This window comes from Sceloporus occidentalis, unplaced genomic scaffold (assembly GCF_023333645.1).
Source record: "Sceloporus occidentalis isolate IW3139 unplaced genomic scaffold, rSceOcc1.0.p SCAF_10, whole genome shotgun sequence".
Taxonomy (NCBI): domain Eukaryota; kingdom Metazoa; phylum Chordata; class Lepidosauria; order Squamata; family Phrynosomatidae; genus Sceloporus; species Sceloporus occidentalis.
Window position 1 is genome coordinate 3,317,487 of NW_028316990.1, and position 17,927 is coordinate 3,335,413.

At 39.4% G+C, this 17,927-nt stretch overlaps 1 protein-coding gene across 3 annotated transcripts in view; it reads right to left on the reverse strand.

Annotated features, from left to right (window-relative positions):
* Nucleotides 1-17,927, reverse strand: part of RPGRIP1L (RPGRIP1 like) — a 66,691-nt gene that overhangs the window by 24,818 nt on the left and 23,946 nt on the right. For all 3 annotated transcript variants that reach the window (XM_089540258.1, XM_089540257.1, XM_089540259.1), the window contains exons 13-22: nt 15,810-15,989; nt 14,147-14,264; nt 13,154-13,606; nt 10,941-11,077; nt 9,841-10,204; nt 8,073-8,272; nt 7,596-7,679; nt 7,131-7,211; nt 5,878-6,040; nt 3,316-3,410 (exon numbers count right to left, since the gene is read on the reverse strand). In XM_089540258.1, the coding sequence (XP_089396384.1) occupies nt 3,316-3,410; nt 5,878-6,040; nt 7,131-7,211; nt 7,596-7,679; nt 8,073-8,272; nt 9,841-10,204; nt 10,941-11,077; nt 13,154-13,606; nt 14,147-14,264; nt 15,810-15,989 (1,875 nt within the window). The remainder of the gene's footprint in view (nt 1-3,315; nt 3,411-5,877; nt 6,041-7,130; nt 7,212-7,595; nt 7,680-8,072; nt 8,273-9,840; nt 10,205-10,940; nt 11,078-13,153; nt 13,607-14,146; nt 14,265-15,809; nt 15,990-17,927) is intronic.

The following is a 17,927-nucleotide window of genomic DNA, read 5'->3' on the forward strand; positions in this document are numbered from 1 at the left end:
TCCTGAATGTTAGAAACCTATGTGTATCTCATGAACAGTTGAACTGGGGCTGTTAGGTGGAAGGAAATCCTGTCTTTCATTTTAAGAGCCCTCAGTGGGGTTTAGTTCAATACTGAGTCTATGTTAAATGGTGCTCAGTTCCTATTGATTTCAAAGAGACAGATGAGGCACATGCTTAGTACTGGTTTATTGAAATAAATCTTAGAAAACATAATCCTTCTATTTTTACTGCTAACTTATTGATTATTAAGAGTGGAAAATTGTCTGACTGGTTGGCAAGGCAGGAAAATAAAAACCGAGGACAGAGGGGTTGGAGATAGCGGTTATATCATTTTTGGAATTTTGAGATCCTGTCTGAACTACTGGCATGATGAATAAATCCGTGTGTCATGGTTTGTGTCCTCAGCCTATCAGAAAATTACTTACCCCCGTTAATGGAAAATTCTCCATGACCTTACTTTCATGCAATAGTCCTAGGTCACATTGTGTCCAATGTGTTTATTTCACGTTGGACACAATGGTGATCTTTTGCAGAGCTTGGGAAAGTTTTTTTTCAACCACATGTCCTATAATCCCCAGCAATACAGCTAGTGACCATGCTAGATGAGGTATTCTGGGTTATATAGTCCAAAAATTGTTTGGACAATTGCAGAACAGGGAAACAATTTGCAGAATGAAGAACAAATGCAGAACAGGGAAACAATTTTTGGACTATATAACCCAGAATACCTCATCCAGCATAGTCACTAGCTGTATTGCTGGGGATTATAGGACATGTGCTCAAAAAGTAACTTTCCCAAGCTCTGCAAAAGAGCACCATTGTGTCCAATGTGAAATAAACATACTAGTTTGTGTTTAAAAAGGAGGAATATCATACTCAAGGAAATACAGTTGGCCCTCCCTTTTTGAGGGGGATCTGTTCCAGAACCCCCTGTGGAAATGGAGGCTCATACTTATTGAAGCCCCATAGGCTTGGATGGGGTGCGCGTGCACCACTGTACATTGCGGAAGTCACCCCCGCGCATATTCAAGGAGGCGGATCTCAGATGTGCAAGTTAGGAGGGGCGATTGTACCATGAACCTTGTAATTACTGCCTATTGAACCTTAACAGATGCCATGCCAATATAGTATATACACCATTTCTGGCTCTTGGTATGTCCTTGACACTGAGATGAGATGCTCTCATGAAAGGTTTAAGGGTCTTCAGACTGTAGTAGCCCCAATATTCTAAAATTTTTCTCCTCCTGGCTCATCACTGCACTTCTCCATGAGCGGAGATAAGTGGAGATACAGAAATAAAGGATCCACACTCTCACACGTACCCCTTTCCAGAGGTGCCAAGATCTTTTAAGTCTCCTTAAATCATTCTGGTTATAACAGAGTGCAACAAAGCTAGAGATTTGTAGTCCCAGCTGTATTTTTGCAGGGCTCATTGGCAATGAGTAATTTTCCTATTTGGCTCACATTGTTCCAGCTTAAAAGAATCTGATGGCACTGAATATGCAGTTAATCATAATACAGTTCCACCTATTAAAACGATTTCTCTCTCTCTCTCTGGTTTGGAGAGGTGGCAGCATTTCAAAATCCTTGCGAGGGATGATGAATAGACAAGAAGCCAATCAAGCACAAAACATTGCTTAATGTAGCTGGTCACACTCTAAAGATGTTGCACATGCATTACTTTCTAAGCTAGCGTCTGAGGGCTATCATCGGGTCGGTATCAATCACTGTAGGCACACTCTGGAATGCTAAAACCATGGCCAGATTTTGGAAGATGACAGACTGTATGAAATGCTAATGGACACAAAACTATTCCCTGAAGTAAAGCAGCAGCAGCAGCATTCACACTACTGGTATTTTTCCCAAACACCTGATCCAAAATGCTATAGCCAGGGTGTTGACTGGGGATGGTTACGGCAACATAACCCCTCACCCCACCCACTGAAACAGCTTTACTGGCCATTGGTCCATTTAAAATGATGGTTATGACCTTTAAAGCCCTATACAGCTTGGTGCAGAGTATCTCCCTGTACAAGTGTGCCCAAGTTCTCAGATCTTGGGAGGAAGGCTTTCTCTTGGTCCCATCACCATCACAAGCATGTTGGGGATGAGCATATGGGAGACAGTCTTCTCGGTGGCTACTCCCAAATTATAGAATTCTTTCCCAAGGGAGGTTGAGTTGGCTCCTTCTCTGCTTTCCTTTTGCTGGAAGGTAAAGACCTTTTTATTCAAGCAGGCCTCTGGCTTACAATTTATGCGGCAAAAAGATGAGGTGGCATTTTTAGCTGGTTTTATCTTTTCCACAATGTTTTAATTGTGTATTCTATTATTCTATTATTATTATTATTATTATTAACCTTTATTTATAAAGCGCTGTAAATTTACACAGCGCTGTACATACAATCTTTTTAATTGGACGGTTCCCTGCCCTAAGGCTTACAATCTAAAAAAGACACGACACAAAAGGAGAAGGGGAAGGGGATGAGGGCCAACAGTTCTTCTCTACCTCTGAGGCTTGGATCAGGGGAGATGGACTGGAGGAAGGACATAGCAATACAGGAAATGATTCAATAAAACAGGCAACAAAGGAACATCAAATAGCAAGCGACAATTATGCAATGGCTGGGAACGCTTCTCTGAACCTTGTGTCTTTTTAAACTGAACTGTTGTTTGTTTTGTTAACTTTTGTATGAATACATTTTTTAAAATGGTACTCTGGATTTTTTTTAAATATACTTGTAAGCCGCCTTGGATCCCGCATATGGAGCAAGTTGGGATAAAAATCAAATAAATTAAAAAAAACCAGGATCCACACAGTACTATTTTGGGTTGTTCACTCTTTCATTGTTATTTTAGCGAAGGGATGGACAATGTGTAGCCCTGGGGCCACATGTGCTCCACCAGGCTGTTTTTGTGACACTTCACCCCTCCACATTCCCCATATCTTTGTTCTTCTGCCCCAAATAATCTCTTTTAGAAGCTTCCAGGAGTAACAATTCACTTTTAAACAACCACAATCTTCCCCCTCATCCACACTGTTTAACATTCAAAAATATGAGTTTTCCAAAACCAGAAGTGGACTTTAGGATACTTCCAAGTGTTTTCTGCTTTGTTTTTTGCAGCTTTAGTGGTTTGTGTGACCGTCCCCAGATCTGCCATATTCTACCCCTGCTGTTTTAGAGCAATATCATTGTGTAGGTGGAGATGGCCACTTTTAATGAAATGTCTGAATTATATCCATAAGGAGAATGTATTTTCCTTCAGAGGCCCATAAGGGAAACATCTATTTATTTTCTTCAGAAATATAGACTAACCTGATTAAGGCTTGTGGAGACTGGACTCGGAACAACACAGTCATCACTGTCAGTCATTGATTCAGCAGCATCAGTCGCATGTCTTTCATCTTGCTCTGTTGCAATAACAATCAAAATATGAACAAATAATTAAATAGTATTACATCTAGCTGAGGTTATTTTAAAAAGGCAATAAAAAGCAAATAGGCAGTAAAAAGTAAAAACTACCCAGTAAGAAGCAAAAACAATTTGAAGTAATGATGTACAATTTCATTTCCTTGCAGATAAAACATGACACTGAACAATCAATGATCATTTAATGGTCTGCAGAATCACCCAATTCCTCTGTCAGGCCTTGTTTTGATTTGGCATTTGGAGAGATGTGAGGTTACCAACTTGCTTATAAAAAGAGATTTTAAATAGCAACAACAGAGATTTAGTACAGATTTCTAAACTGTACAGAATTGTGGAAATTAACTTTTCCGAGACTCAGAATGTGTTAAGGATAATCTGGTTCAGGGGACAGTTTGATTCCTATATGCTGATCTGCACTGCTTCCCATCAGTTTTCAGATGAGATTAGCATGGAATCCCACATGGCTGTCTTCCTCAAAAGTGTACTCAGAAGTGCCCCAACAATAAGTTACTCCTCTTGCCACTCACAAATTGTTTGCATACATACATAATTTGAAAAGGATGGTCTCTACTAGGTCTTTGCGTTTTACTTTGCAATCAGGATTTATTACTTCATCACCAACTGCATTAACAATGGTGACCCTGCAAGTCAAGATCCCCTACTTGGGGGCAATTATAACCTTGTAAATAGCTTCTTGGATGGTTATACAAATGCGTGGTCACTATCCCTGCCTCCCAGGGATGACAAAATAATTTACTACACAAAACCAACATCTAAAATAGAGTTGAGATGATTGGCAATGATGTATTTCACAGCAACTACATTGACAGTGTATTCCCTCAGGACTAGTCATTTTGCAAATGTTTTTGAAAGAATGGGAGAATGATAACTGTTACCACCTTCTGGATTACTTTTGGGTTCATTATTAATAATGGAATTATTTCTAAACGCAGAGGCATGGGACTGGTTTGCAGACTCATCACTTGATTTCTTGGTGATATGAAAGTGGTATTGGTGTTGTTTCCCATTCACACATGTAAGTGCTCCACTGATGAGGAAAAGGGATATATATGGATGAGCCAGCCCATACTCTCCTTCCATAACCACTGGTTCATTTGTTTTATCACATGGTAGTGAAGATACTGTAATAGCTTAATATGACTGGATCCCTTTATTACCTCAAAGTCTGGTTTAAGTGTGTCCACTGCTATGCAACACTGACTCATGGCAATTTATCCTTTGAGCTATTATACTGGAATTCAGAAGCCAATGTTCTGAAGCTGCTTTTTAGGCATACATCCTCATGAAGTGATGTATAGAGAGGAGTGACATCCTTTACAACGAGACACATCAGTCAAGTGTATGAAAATAAAAACAGTGACTTTCACAAACTAATCATATTCATAAGGATAGATTGGACTGAAGAGCTAAATCTTCGCGGCTGTTTTGTACAGGCCAATAATTATCGGGATAAACTGTTGATCAGCAGGAAAGCAGAACTATGGTGTTATCAGTGAGAAGGCCCTGTCTCTCATGCTCTCTGTTCTGAACAGTTTTATCGGGTGGCTTATGAGTGTATGAGGAGGCTGATGTTTGTGAAGGCTGTCATTAAGGAAACATGGTCAGGGCTTAAAAGGATAACATCAACACTTTGAATATGGACCAAAAATGTTCTGGTAACCAATTTTTGTGCCAAAAATTCAGACTTTTTAGCCATCCTTAGTATCTGGTCAGCCAAATTTTGCCCCAGTTACAATTTCCAAACTGCCTTCAAAGACAGTCTAATATCAAGGGCATTAGAGGGTCCCACATCTCATTTCTTGGACAATAAGCTTTCACAAAAAGTAGGGCATCTGTGTGACATGGGAGTTTACATTCTTTGCTTTGAGATTCTTTCATCTAGAACAGTGGTTCCCAACCTTTGGTCCTCTAGATGAACTGGACTTCAATTCCTGACTGTTAGCCAAGTTAGCTTGGCCATCTAGGAGCTGAAGTCCAAAACAAATGGGGGACCAAAACTTGGAGGACCACTGATCTAGACAACTGTCATAAGGCATGCACTAGCCTCTTGTTACTTGATATTCCCTCTTTCTTTGATATTAAGGGTAGCTGCTATCTACAGACAGAAGGAGCACCTGGTTTAAAATATTCTTTAAAAAAGTAATCTCTCTTCTTGAGAAAGAATATAAATGCATTTTGAAAAAGAAGCCAGCTCCCTTTCATATTTTATAGAACAGGGTTAGAGATAGGATTTCCTCCTCCCCTTCTTAGTCAATTATTACAAAGCTGCAAGTTACTCTTTTAGATTAACATGCCAACAACCCCAACTTGGCTGTAGCTGCGAAGGAGATTTAAACAGTGGCCCCTCTGCTGAATCTACTTCTGCTGTCAACACCATATGTTTAATAAGGACTGAGGCTAAGGCACGTAGTGTAGGCAAATAATTACCTTCTGGTTCCAATTCCTCAGTAATTTCAGTTTCATCTCCTGAAGAAGTTGAGCTCTGATCAGCTAACTGGCCTTCGGAGAGCTGAGAAGGATCATCACGTTCCTGTTGAGTTTTACTTGCAGACTGACTTGTTTTGTCGTCTGCTTCAGTTTCTGGTTTGGCCTTGAGAAATATAAGAATTATAGAAACAAAGCTTTGTATATTTGTAGCCATTTCTTTCTTTCTTTTAGGGATAGGGAGAAGATGAGGGTTACAATTAGCATTTAGTTTTACATTTAGCATTTATTTTAAAGGCAACTTATAAACCAGCTTTTTACTTTTAAAGAGCAATTTCCAAGCTGCTAAGTTTGACAACTCAGTTTTACATCTTTGTAAAAGGAGTTTGAAATCTGGGGTGGCAAAAGAGTCCCACTTGCTTACTGAATTTTTGGTATGCGCAAATGCATGAGAATCTCTCATCCTACACTCCACATTCTACATTCCTACATCAAAAATGTTTTGTGCTGTGAAAGCAACTCCCAACTTGGACTGCAGCCTATACTTAAAGTGCTGTAGAGGCTGACTCCATGAACCCTAATCTGTCTTGGCACTGCACTCTTGGTTCTTTAATATGTAACATGACATGTCTCGTAAACCTGTATAAAAATATTCACTAAAGCATTCAGTTTGCAATGCCTAGCTTTTCCTTCTGTCGAATTTTTGCCATGCATTTCTGAGCTGCCTGTGAAATGGAGAATCCATTCAGGGGAAGAAGAAAATTACTTTCTCTTCTGTAACTAAGAACAACCTGTCAAATCACGTAACTTTCTTTGTGCATGGTCAAATCTGCCATGAAAGAGGAAAGGAGTAAATTGGTACAGTTCTAGCTTCCTACCCCTATTCTGCTAAATCTATCTGTTAAGACCCCTTCATCTTCCTGGATTCAAGTTGATACTCAGGCATAATATACTACACAGATGACTACCCTGAGAATATTTAAAGAAGATAATAGATTACCTTTATCAAATGCTGTAGGCAAGCCATGCAGTATTTCGAAGAAAAAGTCACCAAACCCAGAAACATAAGAATAACATTTCCAATAATAGTGTCACTTATTCCAAGCTACAGCTCTGGGGCCAAATGAAAACCAAGCTTTGAAATCCCAAATTAATGAATAGACTGCACAACCAGTTAGTGTCTTCACTTCTACGTAAACAGAGAAATACAAACAGAATTTAGTTTGAAGTTTGATGGAATTTATTTTACTTCATACCTGCAGAATGTCTGAAGCAATGGGTTTCTCATTTTCAGTTTTCTCCTCAGTCGTTTTATCTTCTTTTTCAGGAATGGGGCTCTAAATCATTAGAATTAAAATACAGAAAAGAATTTCTCACACCTTGTAACATGAAATACATTCAATAAAGCATACAGTGACCTTGCTTTCTAGATGTAGTTACTTTCAATAAACCATTTGGGTAAACACATACACAAATATATATATATACCCGCATCATACTCCATTCCCTCACCTTGGATGAGGATTAGGCATACCATGAGATCAATACACTCAAAGACAACCTACTGTTAAGTATTTTCTAAGGTAAGCATGGTGATCAGAGGAAGAACCATCTAACGGCTGTATACTGTTCATGAAAGTCTCTCCTGCAGGTGGCCTAACATTGCTTTCAGAACACAGAACCCAATACAAGCATACATATGGAAGAAAATCTATATTTACCAGATTTGGCAATGCAACAAGATCTACAAAAGACACTTTCTTGTCCGCTGCAGCTGTACGCTGTCTAGGTTTCGGCTGTGGCCTCTAAGGAACAACAGAGACAAGTCAAAATCAGCAGTTATTCACTGAAACACATAATAGCTAGGATTGAACCATGCCTAGGCTCAGAGGAAGATGAAAGGCCTTTCCTGAATCTTAACAGTCTGGCTTAGGAGGGAGAGACAAACTGGTAGTATCTGCTGGGCTTGATCCCCTTCTCTACTGTCATTTCCTTCTCCTTTTGTGCCATGTCTTTTTAGACTGTAAACCAGAGGGCAGGGAACTGTCAAATTAACAATCTGTAAACTGATCAATTTATACACAAGAAGAACAACTGACTCCCCTCTTCCCCTAAAATTGGTCAGGATACAAGTAAAGAAGGTACAAGAAAGGCAGGGTACAGGTAAATAATAATAGTAATGATAATAATAATAATACCACCACTGCTGATGAAGAGACTGGAGGCACCAGGAGAGGGCTTTCCCCTTGCCCCTGCACTGGTTTCTCATTCTGGATGTAATGTGAAAGGTCTGCTGCTACAATTGAACCAGGTGGTTGCAGATAGGAAAATTTCCATTTCATCTCAATGCTAATTGTACCAGTTGAGTGGCCATCATAATCTGTTAGTTCAAAGGTACCTGAAAAGCCAAATACAAGAGCAAATCCATGACTTCATCTTCCTAAAGTTCAGTGTGTTGAATAAACAGCTGCAACAATGATTTTCTCAAACAAGATGAAACCTTTCTCATCTGACTTGGATGCTATATGAAGTAGGACCTGAAAGTATTTGTTTCATTATTTCTCCTCTGCCTTTCCATTCTCCAAAGACTGACCTTCAAAATGACAAACCAGCACCATAACACAGCCATTCATCAGGCCCAGAGATGGATTCTATACCTTGAGATCTCTTACAGAAAGTAGGAGGAGAGTTGTGAAAGAAAGTCTAAAGTATAAGAATAAAGTAAACTGGAAAGCAGTGGTGGTTCTGCATCATCATATTTAGATACTTGAGTGTGGCTTTGTGTTTTCAATAGTTATATTTGACATTTTACTTGGATCAAGGAGATATATATCCTTATGCATTTGCATCTTCTGAAGCGTCAAACACTGTTTGGAATGGAGCAGGCCCATGTTATAGAATGGACAAAATAAGCATGCTCCAACTGAAAGCTACCCTATAGTAATTTTACAACATAACCCCACAGGTCTACATTAGCTACCACAGTAGTGTAGCTAGATAGCTTCATTTGAAATGTAACTGTTATGGCCATTATTGATGTACTTCCAAGTAAGCCTCACTGTTTCTTCATTGTAATATATCTCCATGTAAATAAGCTTAAGACATTAGTCTTATGGCACATTCAGTTCGTCTCTTTCACAAGTTACATGGAAATGGATGGCATCTGTAAAGTACTCTTGAATAAAATTTCTCAGGCTATTTGATATTGGAGCCCAGCAATTGTTTCTTCCCACTGTGCCAGGGATGAGCACCATATTCATGTTCACTGGCTACAATTGTGACTCAGAGAGCAGCACTAGGCTAGGGGCCACAAACTGCTGGATCATCTACCATTTATTTCAGTGTAGACTAACAGTGTGGAATCTCTTTCAGTCTGAGGGTCTAATTCAATTTCAGAGACGTTCTTTGGGGGCCACAAACTAGTGGTGGATAGAGCCAAGGGAAAAGAGTGGGATCAAAATGACAGCTCATTTTAGCATTAGGATCCTTACTGCCAATAACTTAAGCCTCAGGAAAGGTGTTTCAACTTTGTTTTCCTCATTTTAAATTTAAAATATGCAAAGTTGGGTGTTGTAAGAGGTTCTCTTATGGGACCCAAGAGGGTTATATTTTACTCCAGGGCCTGACCCTCTTTATCCACATAAGAAAAACCAAAACCTGATATAAGCTAAGAGGAAAGAAAACCAACATGAAATGCACAGCGCTGTGCAAATGTACAACGCTTTATAAATAAAATGCAATAATGTTGTAAACTGCTCGGATTCCCAGTAACTGGGCGGTATATAAATAAATCCAATAATAATAATAATAATAATAATAATAATAATAATAATTGTATGCTACTGCTGCTACTGTAAGCTAAGGAAGAAATAATGAGCCAGTATTTCAATTATGTTCCAGATGAACCTCCAAGTGATACTGTATTATACAGCTTTAACCCACACCCCAAAAAGAAAAAGCTCCTACCTGAAATGTATCTGTCATGTGCTAATGAAATTAAAGGCACATTTGCTTTTCCTATGTAAACTCCATCTTCTGTTTCACTATCATCAAAAACGTACAGACTCAAGGATTCAGCTTTTAGGTAGCGGTCAAGGTCCACATTCATTGGCACTGGGAAGCACATGTGATCGGCAAACTGTGGGTGGTTGCTGCTAGGAATGATGGCGGTATCATGGTCAGCGAAATCAAAGAACTTGTAGACAACATAAGGATTCGGCTGGATGCCACTTGTTCGGCACTTCAGATTGGTGCAACATTTTATTGTAACATGGAGCTCATTTAAGTTTCCATCTGGTGAAGGGCTGACTTGGGCAGGACTGAGCGCTGGCTGTTTTAACAGGAGAGGGAAATACGCATTAATACCTGTTTGATAGGTGAATGTTTTTAAATTGCATTTTTGTTTTCTAGAGCAACGTGTTACAATGTTCTGGGCCCATCTCTTGCACGTTTCCACACATGCTGAGTAATTTAAGCTGGGGGAAGAGGAGGGAAAAGTAACCTTCTTCTGGATAAACTGATGGAGATGTGGTCATGGAAATCACAGCGAGTGGGAATCTAGCCACCTTGGAAATTTTCCATCTTAAACTAAGAAAACCCACAAATAGAATTTGTCTTTGCTTCTTTCTGGTTCAAGTGTCCCTATTCTTTTCCTTGTTCCTGTTCCTCTTCAAGGGAAACCAATGAACAACCACAAACAACAGTAAACCCAGGTGAATCATTGAGATTCCTATGTCACAGGTTCCCATCAGTGAAGATTCTAACACAGCTACATCCTATGTTATTAACTTTTTGGTCTCTGTGATGGAACTGTAGGAGCAACTACACTAGTGTAATTGTTCAGTAGGAAAACACACGCGTTAGAACTTCTGCACAGTGCATCAAGAATGACACATGGGTGAATAGATCGACAAGTGCAAGACTAAACAAAGGCAAAACTAGACATCTCATAAGTATGCACCCTTATGGATCAAAGTCCATTCTTTGGAAGTGGCTATAGGAAATTAAACAGAATCGGGCCAATGTCTACAAACTTAATTAAACACAATTAGAATTCTTAGGCTTGCCTGATCCTTTAAGTTCGTTGTTATGTATCCAAGGGCTTTAGCCCGTTCTTTATACAGTCTGATTGCCTGGTCCATAGGAACTCTTAACCTGATCCAGTACTCCAATGTGCCATAGTTTGGGATCTCTCTTCCAACACCTAAAAAGCAAACATATGATATATTGTACAAAATTAGGGAGCCAAACACTGATCCAGTTTTGGCAGCAAATGAGGTCCCACTCTCAATTCAGCCACTGCACTGAACAATCCAAAGATCCTCAGAATAATTTACACTGTATTTGGTAATAAGACACTCCACTAAAGCACAGAAAAGCCAATTCTTCACAGTAAAGTCTAGCAGCTACATTCAACTTTGAAACTCAGATGAACTGTTAAGTAACCTTTGCAGAAAGAGATCTGACAGTATACTATTTTATTGAACAAGATGTTTAATAAAATGGAAGAAGTTGAAGGGAGGGGGACACCAGAGCCTTGAACGGACTGTCTAAAAAGATCATAATTTTGGCATACAAAAAAATTGAAACAGATCCTCTGGAAATGGATTTTACTATTAATGGAAAAGTTCAAAGTGCTTTACAAGCTTTACTTCATGCTGGGCCTGATGGCATTATGTTCTGTTCCTCAACACGCAAAGACAAAAGTTAGATCTCCCCTTACTCCAGTACTGGAAGCCAGCCCTGTCTCTTGCTTAATAATGGTTTAGGAACTAGTAAGGCAAAATCACCTTTGAGTATTCTGAGGGAGCCCTGGTGGCACAGTGGTTAAATACTTGTACTGCAAGTCACAAAGTTGTGAGTTTGATCCCAGGGGCTCCAGGATCCAGTCAGCCTTGCATCCTTCTGTTGTTCACTAAAATGAGTACCCAGCTTGTAGGGGGAAATTAGCTTACACATTGTAAACCGCTTAGGGAGTGCTTAGTTCACTGATAAGCAGTATATAGATGAACTTACTATTGCTACTCATTGCTTAAGATGGGAATGCTTTCAATAAAAGATGAAAAGATTGATGGACAAATGAGAGAGAGGTCTTTCCAACTGTAGCATCTGAAGCTATGTAGTTCTTCAACTGGAAAATACAGTTTGTCTCTTCCTTGATGGTGCTGAGGCCAATGAAGGCTGTTTGGTTCTGGCATGCTTGTGAGCATGAGCAACACTTGTTTTTTCCCTCCCTTTCCCATTCAATTCGAATGAATCAATGAACTCGGTTATTACTTGTAAATTACTCCCGTTGAGAGTGCAGATCAAGTCTATACAATTCCCTATTACAGATGTACCAACAGGAAATGGTTCAGGGTTGTAACTTTAAGATTAATTTGGATTTACTGTTAATAGGACTGATGTTTTTAATTAGGCCATATTTTTTTAACTGCAGCTGTGACTGCATAAGCCATCAATAGTCAGGAAATATGAAAACTATAATGTATATCTGATATTTTCGTAGGATTTACTGAAACAAAACCTCGCCTGCACATGGAATGTTTCAACACAAATATTGGCAAACATATAATTAACAAATAGAGACATCTGTTCATCTTTTTTTAGATGATTCAATAGTACAGTATTTTATTGTGTGGTGACCTTGGATCTACCAATCTGATTGACAACAACAAGGAATGTATTTACATATCTAGTTCAGATCAGTGACAACAGATGGTAATTTTCTGTATTAACATCAAAACACCTAAGTGCATAGAAGACAGTAAAGTTTGCCATATTGAGAGTTGGCAACTGCATGGGGGCTGGGGGGCACCATGAGGCATCTGGGGATAATACAGGATTCTGGGGTGCTTGTGAAGGTGGAGGTGGATATTTTCCCCATGTTTTCATGCATTTGGGGCTTTTTATGCATAGTTTGGGGCAAACGTTCCTTGAAAATCATACCAACCTTTTTTTAAAATTGGGGATTGGGGTTTTGGAGGACTGGTGGGTGTTTCAGGGGCATCAAAATTGATCCTCCGGGATGCACAATGCCTACTACTGCATTACATCATGAGGAATTATTCTAATCCATGGACTACTTTAAAGCATTGAGTTGGCATGCTCTTTTTTTCTGTCTCAACATGAAGAAATATTCATTCACCCCCAAAAGCTAGATTTAGTCAGTCATTTTCTCCTCTATCACAGGCTGCTTGATGCATTTTTTAAAAGGCATTATGGTGATAAACACTAAATAAACACACAGATTGGTATTGCAACCGGCATGATCAAGACTCACCTACTAAAATGGCTGAACTGTAGATCCTGCTATTCTTTTCCAATATTTCATGGAATCTAAGCTGACAGGCAGCGATTGTCTCAAAGTCCATGCCGTACGCATGATGGATCTCTAGTGTGGCAGTGTTTTTCTGCAGATACTGTAAAAAGAAGTCATCCATCCGTATGAGATACTGAGATGTAAAGTTATAGGTTGGGCTAAGGCCCCGGATGACTGGGGTTGTCTGAAGTTCAAAATCATAGAAGGCATAGGTACAGAAGGTTGCAGGCTCCTGGTCTCCAAAAGACTTGGCAGCTTCTGGAGAAAATTGCACTTTGCTGATGTGAATTTCAAACAAATTCTCTCCTCGCTCTAAGTGGGCAGTTTCATTAAACTCATCAACTGGATCATCAGGCAGGATTTCTGGCCTGAACTTGTATTGTTTGGTGCCATAAGCAATGTCCTTCAGCTGGGCTGCAAAACCAAAACAGGATGAGCACATGATTTAACTGTTGTAGTTTTTATTTTCTCCTTGCAAACTCCCATAGATCTGATGATTCTAGATGTTAGCATGGCTAACACAGAATATAAACAGAATGAATGATACCGTTCAAAACAATGAACATGGCTCCTGTTCTATTAATCTGAGGAAACTTAAAAAACAAAGAAACCAGACATTCAGTTGACTGTGAGGCACTACAAAAATACTAGGCTATGTCCTGGAATATTTGTTCTTTTAAATCCCATTTTAAGACATCAGTCACCTGATGGCATGAGTAACCCACCATTTCTCAGTTGTAGTTCACTTGCAACTAGAATCAGCTGCCATTGCAAAAAGTAAGAAGATAAAGAATGGTCTGTGTTATGCCCACAACCCAGTCTTGGCCTGAAATGTTTCTCTCCAGCTCGAGAGGAACACTCTCACAGCCTCCAGTTGTCAAGCATGCAAGCTCTAGGATCCTGATACAGGTGAAATGGCATCAGCCACTGAAAAAGGTGTTCTTATCAACATACCTTCCAATTTTCGGATACGTGCAGCCCTAACATCAAGAAGATGGACATACTGCTCCAGTTTTAATTCATAATCTTGCTGTAAAGCCTCCATTTTCTGTGTCACCGATTCTACCTCTGCCTGAAAAATGGAAAGAAAGATGATACGATTGCCATTTTCAAATACCTGAAGGGCTATCACATGGAAGATGAAGCAAGATTGTTTTTTTCCCCTGCTCCAAATGGCAGGATCTGAACCAATTGATTCAAATTATAAGGAGGACAGGTTGCTTTCCTGTAACTGTCGTTCTTTGAGTGGTCATCTGTGAAATCAGTTCAACTGAATTTTTAGGAAGAACTTCCTTATGGTAAGAGCTGTTTCAAAGTGGAATATTTGAAAAGTGGTGGTTCCTACTTCCTTGGAGGCTTTTAAACAGAGGTTTTATGGCAGTCCATCAGGCATGCTTTAGCTGCACTGGTAGGGAGGCAGACTAGATGGCCCTTTGAATCAGAATTGGAAGAGACCACGAAGGCTATCCAGTTCAACCCCTTGCCATGCATCACAATCCTTCCAACCTTCTGTGTGTGTATGTGCCTTCAGTGTGTGTGTATATGCCTTCAAGATACCTGTTGACATGGTCATCCCATGAATTTGATAGGGTTTTCTTAGACAAGAAATACTCAGAGGTGGTTTTGCCAGTTCCTTCCTCTGAAATATAGCCTACAGCACCTAGTATTCATTGATGGCCTCCCATCCTAATACAGTACTTGCCAGAGCTGACCCTTCTTACCTTCCAAGATCAGATTGGAACTGGGTATTTAGGCTCTACAACTCTATAATACTGAAGTAGAATAAATGAATATGCATATTTGTATAGAATCTGTGTGAAAATTGCTTCTGTAACAGAATGGAGGAGACTGAGGTGCTATTCAGAGAGTGCTTTCTCCTGTGATTTTCTGGAGAGTGTGTGCGGGGAGATGGGTGACCCTGTACATGTCTCCCATTTTACTCACTGCAGGGAGATGTGAAGTGAGAGACACAACATTACAAATTTCACTGCATATCCAAGGTTTTTAAATAATCAGGTTTCAATATCAATAGTAACAGATATTTTGATCACATAATTACTTGGTTTGCTTGACAGCTCTTCACTGTGGTGAGCTGGAATAAAAAGGGCCACACAGATGAATGTAAGAGGCCAAAATCCCTGTTTGACCACATCTTGGGTAAATTTAATCCTTGGTTGTACAGTCAAATTCTTGTGCCATTAGTTTTTCCTTTTAAGTTTGGTTTTTAAACCTTTCTTTCTTTCTTTCTTTCTTTCTTTCTTGGCTTCAGTGAATCAGATGCTTATCTGAATGAATTAATGGTCTTGAGGTGTATTTATTCAACGTATCAAACCTCTCTACAAAACATATGGCCAGCTTATAACTGTTTCCGGGTCTCTCTTCTGATTGGCTTGAAAAAAATATTTCTTAGTGACAATCGTTAAGAGTTGAGCGAGATTTCAGAATAAAGAACTTACTGCAAACTTCAGTCTGACTGACTTCAGCTAATTAAGATTAGGTCAGTTACCACATGAAATCTTAGATTCATTTATCTTAATAATCAGAGTCTACTGCCTCACCCCCATAACCCAAAATGAGAGATACTAGCAGTCAACTGCACAGTAAAAGAATTAACTACCTGATAATCCTTGTTGATTTTATGCTGAACAATTAACATATTGCGTGTCTTTTCAAGTTCTTGAACAGTTTCTGCATGGGTTGCTTGAAGCTCACGCATGGAACGCTCCAAATCTTTCTGGATATCATCTTCTACTTTCTCCAGAAATGAGAGGTCTCCACTTGCCTGCTGCCTACGAACCTAAGCCATAAAAGTTGACAGCATGCTAATTAGATTTTTTAAAAGTTTCATTTTTAATTGAAACAGATGGACTTTTCTTTTTCTAGCATTAAAATCAATCTACGCTTAGACACCAGTCCTGTCAGTTTCTCAATGCTTCATAGGAGACAATGAGAGCAACTTAGAACTACTTAATAATCTGATTTTGCTGGTTGACGTTATACATCTTTATTCAAAAATATGCCCAAACAGGTACAACAGGAGTTGGTCACCTCAACAAGTGCTGATGTGTCACTAGTGACTAAGGCTGCATCTGCACTGCAGAAATAATCCAGTTTGACACCACTTTAACTACCATGGCTCAATGGAGATATTCACATGGGGACGAGATAGGGATGGGATTGCTCCCCAACCCTTATTCCGTCCTTAACCCATCCATGACTGCCATGGCATGAAAAGCTTTCAAATCATAGTGCTAATCCCGCCATTAACCTGTCATTAAAGTGGCATTGCATTAACGTAAACTTCCGTGGGTGCAAAATGCCAGCCAATGTCGCTTTAATGACAGGTTAATGGCAGGATAATTACAAGATCTGCATGACTTCATTTGATGGCCTTTCACGCAATCGTCATCAATCTCGCTTCCTGGACAGGATAAGCACGAATCCCATCTGAAAGTCCTTCCCACGATCGAGCGGGAAGGACAGGAACATGATGGGGCATCCCTTATCTGAGAATCCCCAATGCTATGGAACAGTCGGATCTGTATTTCTGTAAGACATTTAGCCTTCTCTGTCAGAGAGCTCTGGTGTCACAACAAAATACATTTCTCAGAATTGGAAAGCACTGAGCCACAGCAGCTAAAGTGGTGTCAGACTCTATTATTTCGGCAGCGCAGATGCAGCCAAAGCGTTGGAAGCAACAAACATATGCATGTTTACTCAGAAATAAATTACACTTTAACAGAACTTACTCCCATGTAGTTTACCTTATACCACGGTGAAGTTCTGTTGCAACCTGAACTAAAACCGAAAAAGTCTCTGGCTTGAAATGTTGCCTGTGCCACAAATTTTGTAATCCTGTGCATATTTATTCAGAATTAAGTCCTATTGTATTTCGTGGGATTTACTCTTTAAGTAAGCATGTTTAAAATTGTGCCTTTAGTCAGCCTTCTCAACCGGAGTCTCTTGACTTGCCATTTGCAACACTGTTATATAGGGTTGATATAGACAACATCATCTTAGAGGGTTGTTTAATGATTACAAGATAGTGTATGCAGACAGCTTTGGATACTCTAACCACTATACAAACACTAAATATTATTTATTCATGTATTATTATTTCCCCAAAATCATGCAAAGAGAAATCTGTTTGCTAGTACTATACAAAAGTGTGATTTATCTACATTTGTTGAATAATTCTAGAAATGTTATAAGGGCAGGAAACCTACTAAAGAACATAAGGCAAGAAACCCAACCTTTTAAATTCATTCTATGCTCTTTCACATCACTGCAATTTTGTTGTAAACAGTGGAATGACAAACTAGGTGCAAGGGGGAAAATGCATTTCCCCACATTGTGCTTTTATAAATAAGCAAGTAGCAGATGTTAGGGTACAGAGAGGAGAAAAAATGCTTATGTTTCCAAAGTGTTAACACTTTAGTCTGGCATCTGCTTTTATATCTCACAGAATTATTTTTATATCCTTCAAAATCTGTAAACAAGAAGTTGTTTTGATCAGACCTGCAGTGGGACAACACGAAAACAGTAAAGGCAACTGTTACCACTCTAAACCAAAGAGGGGAGGGAGGGAAACTTTAAAGCAAAGCCATGTAAGCTTAAGGTTAATTCACTTTTGATGTTGCAATGAAATATGCACGTAACCTGAAAAAGTTCCACCCTGCCATCTTTTCACTCTCCATCTCCATCTTTCTTTTTCCACGGAACGGATGAGCGATGT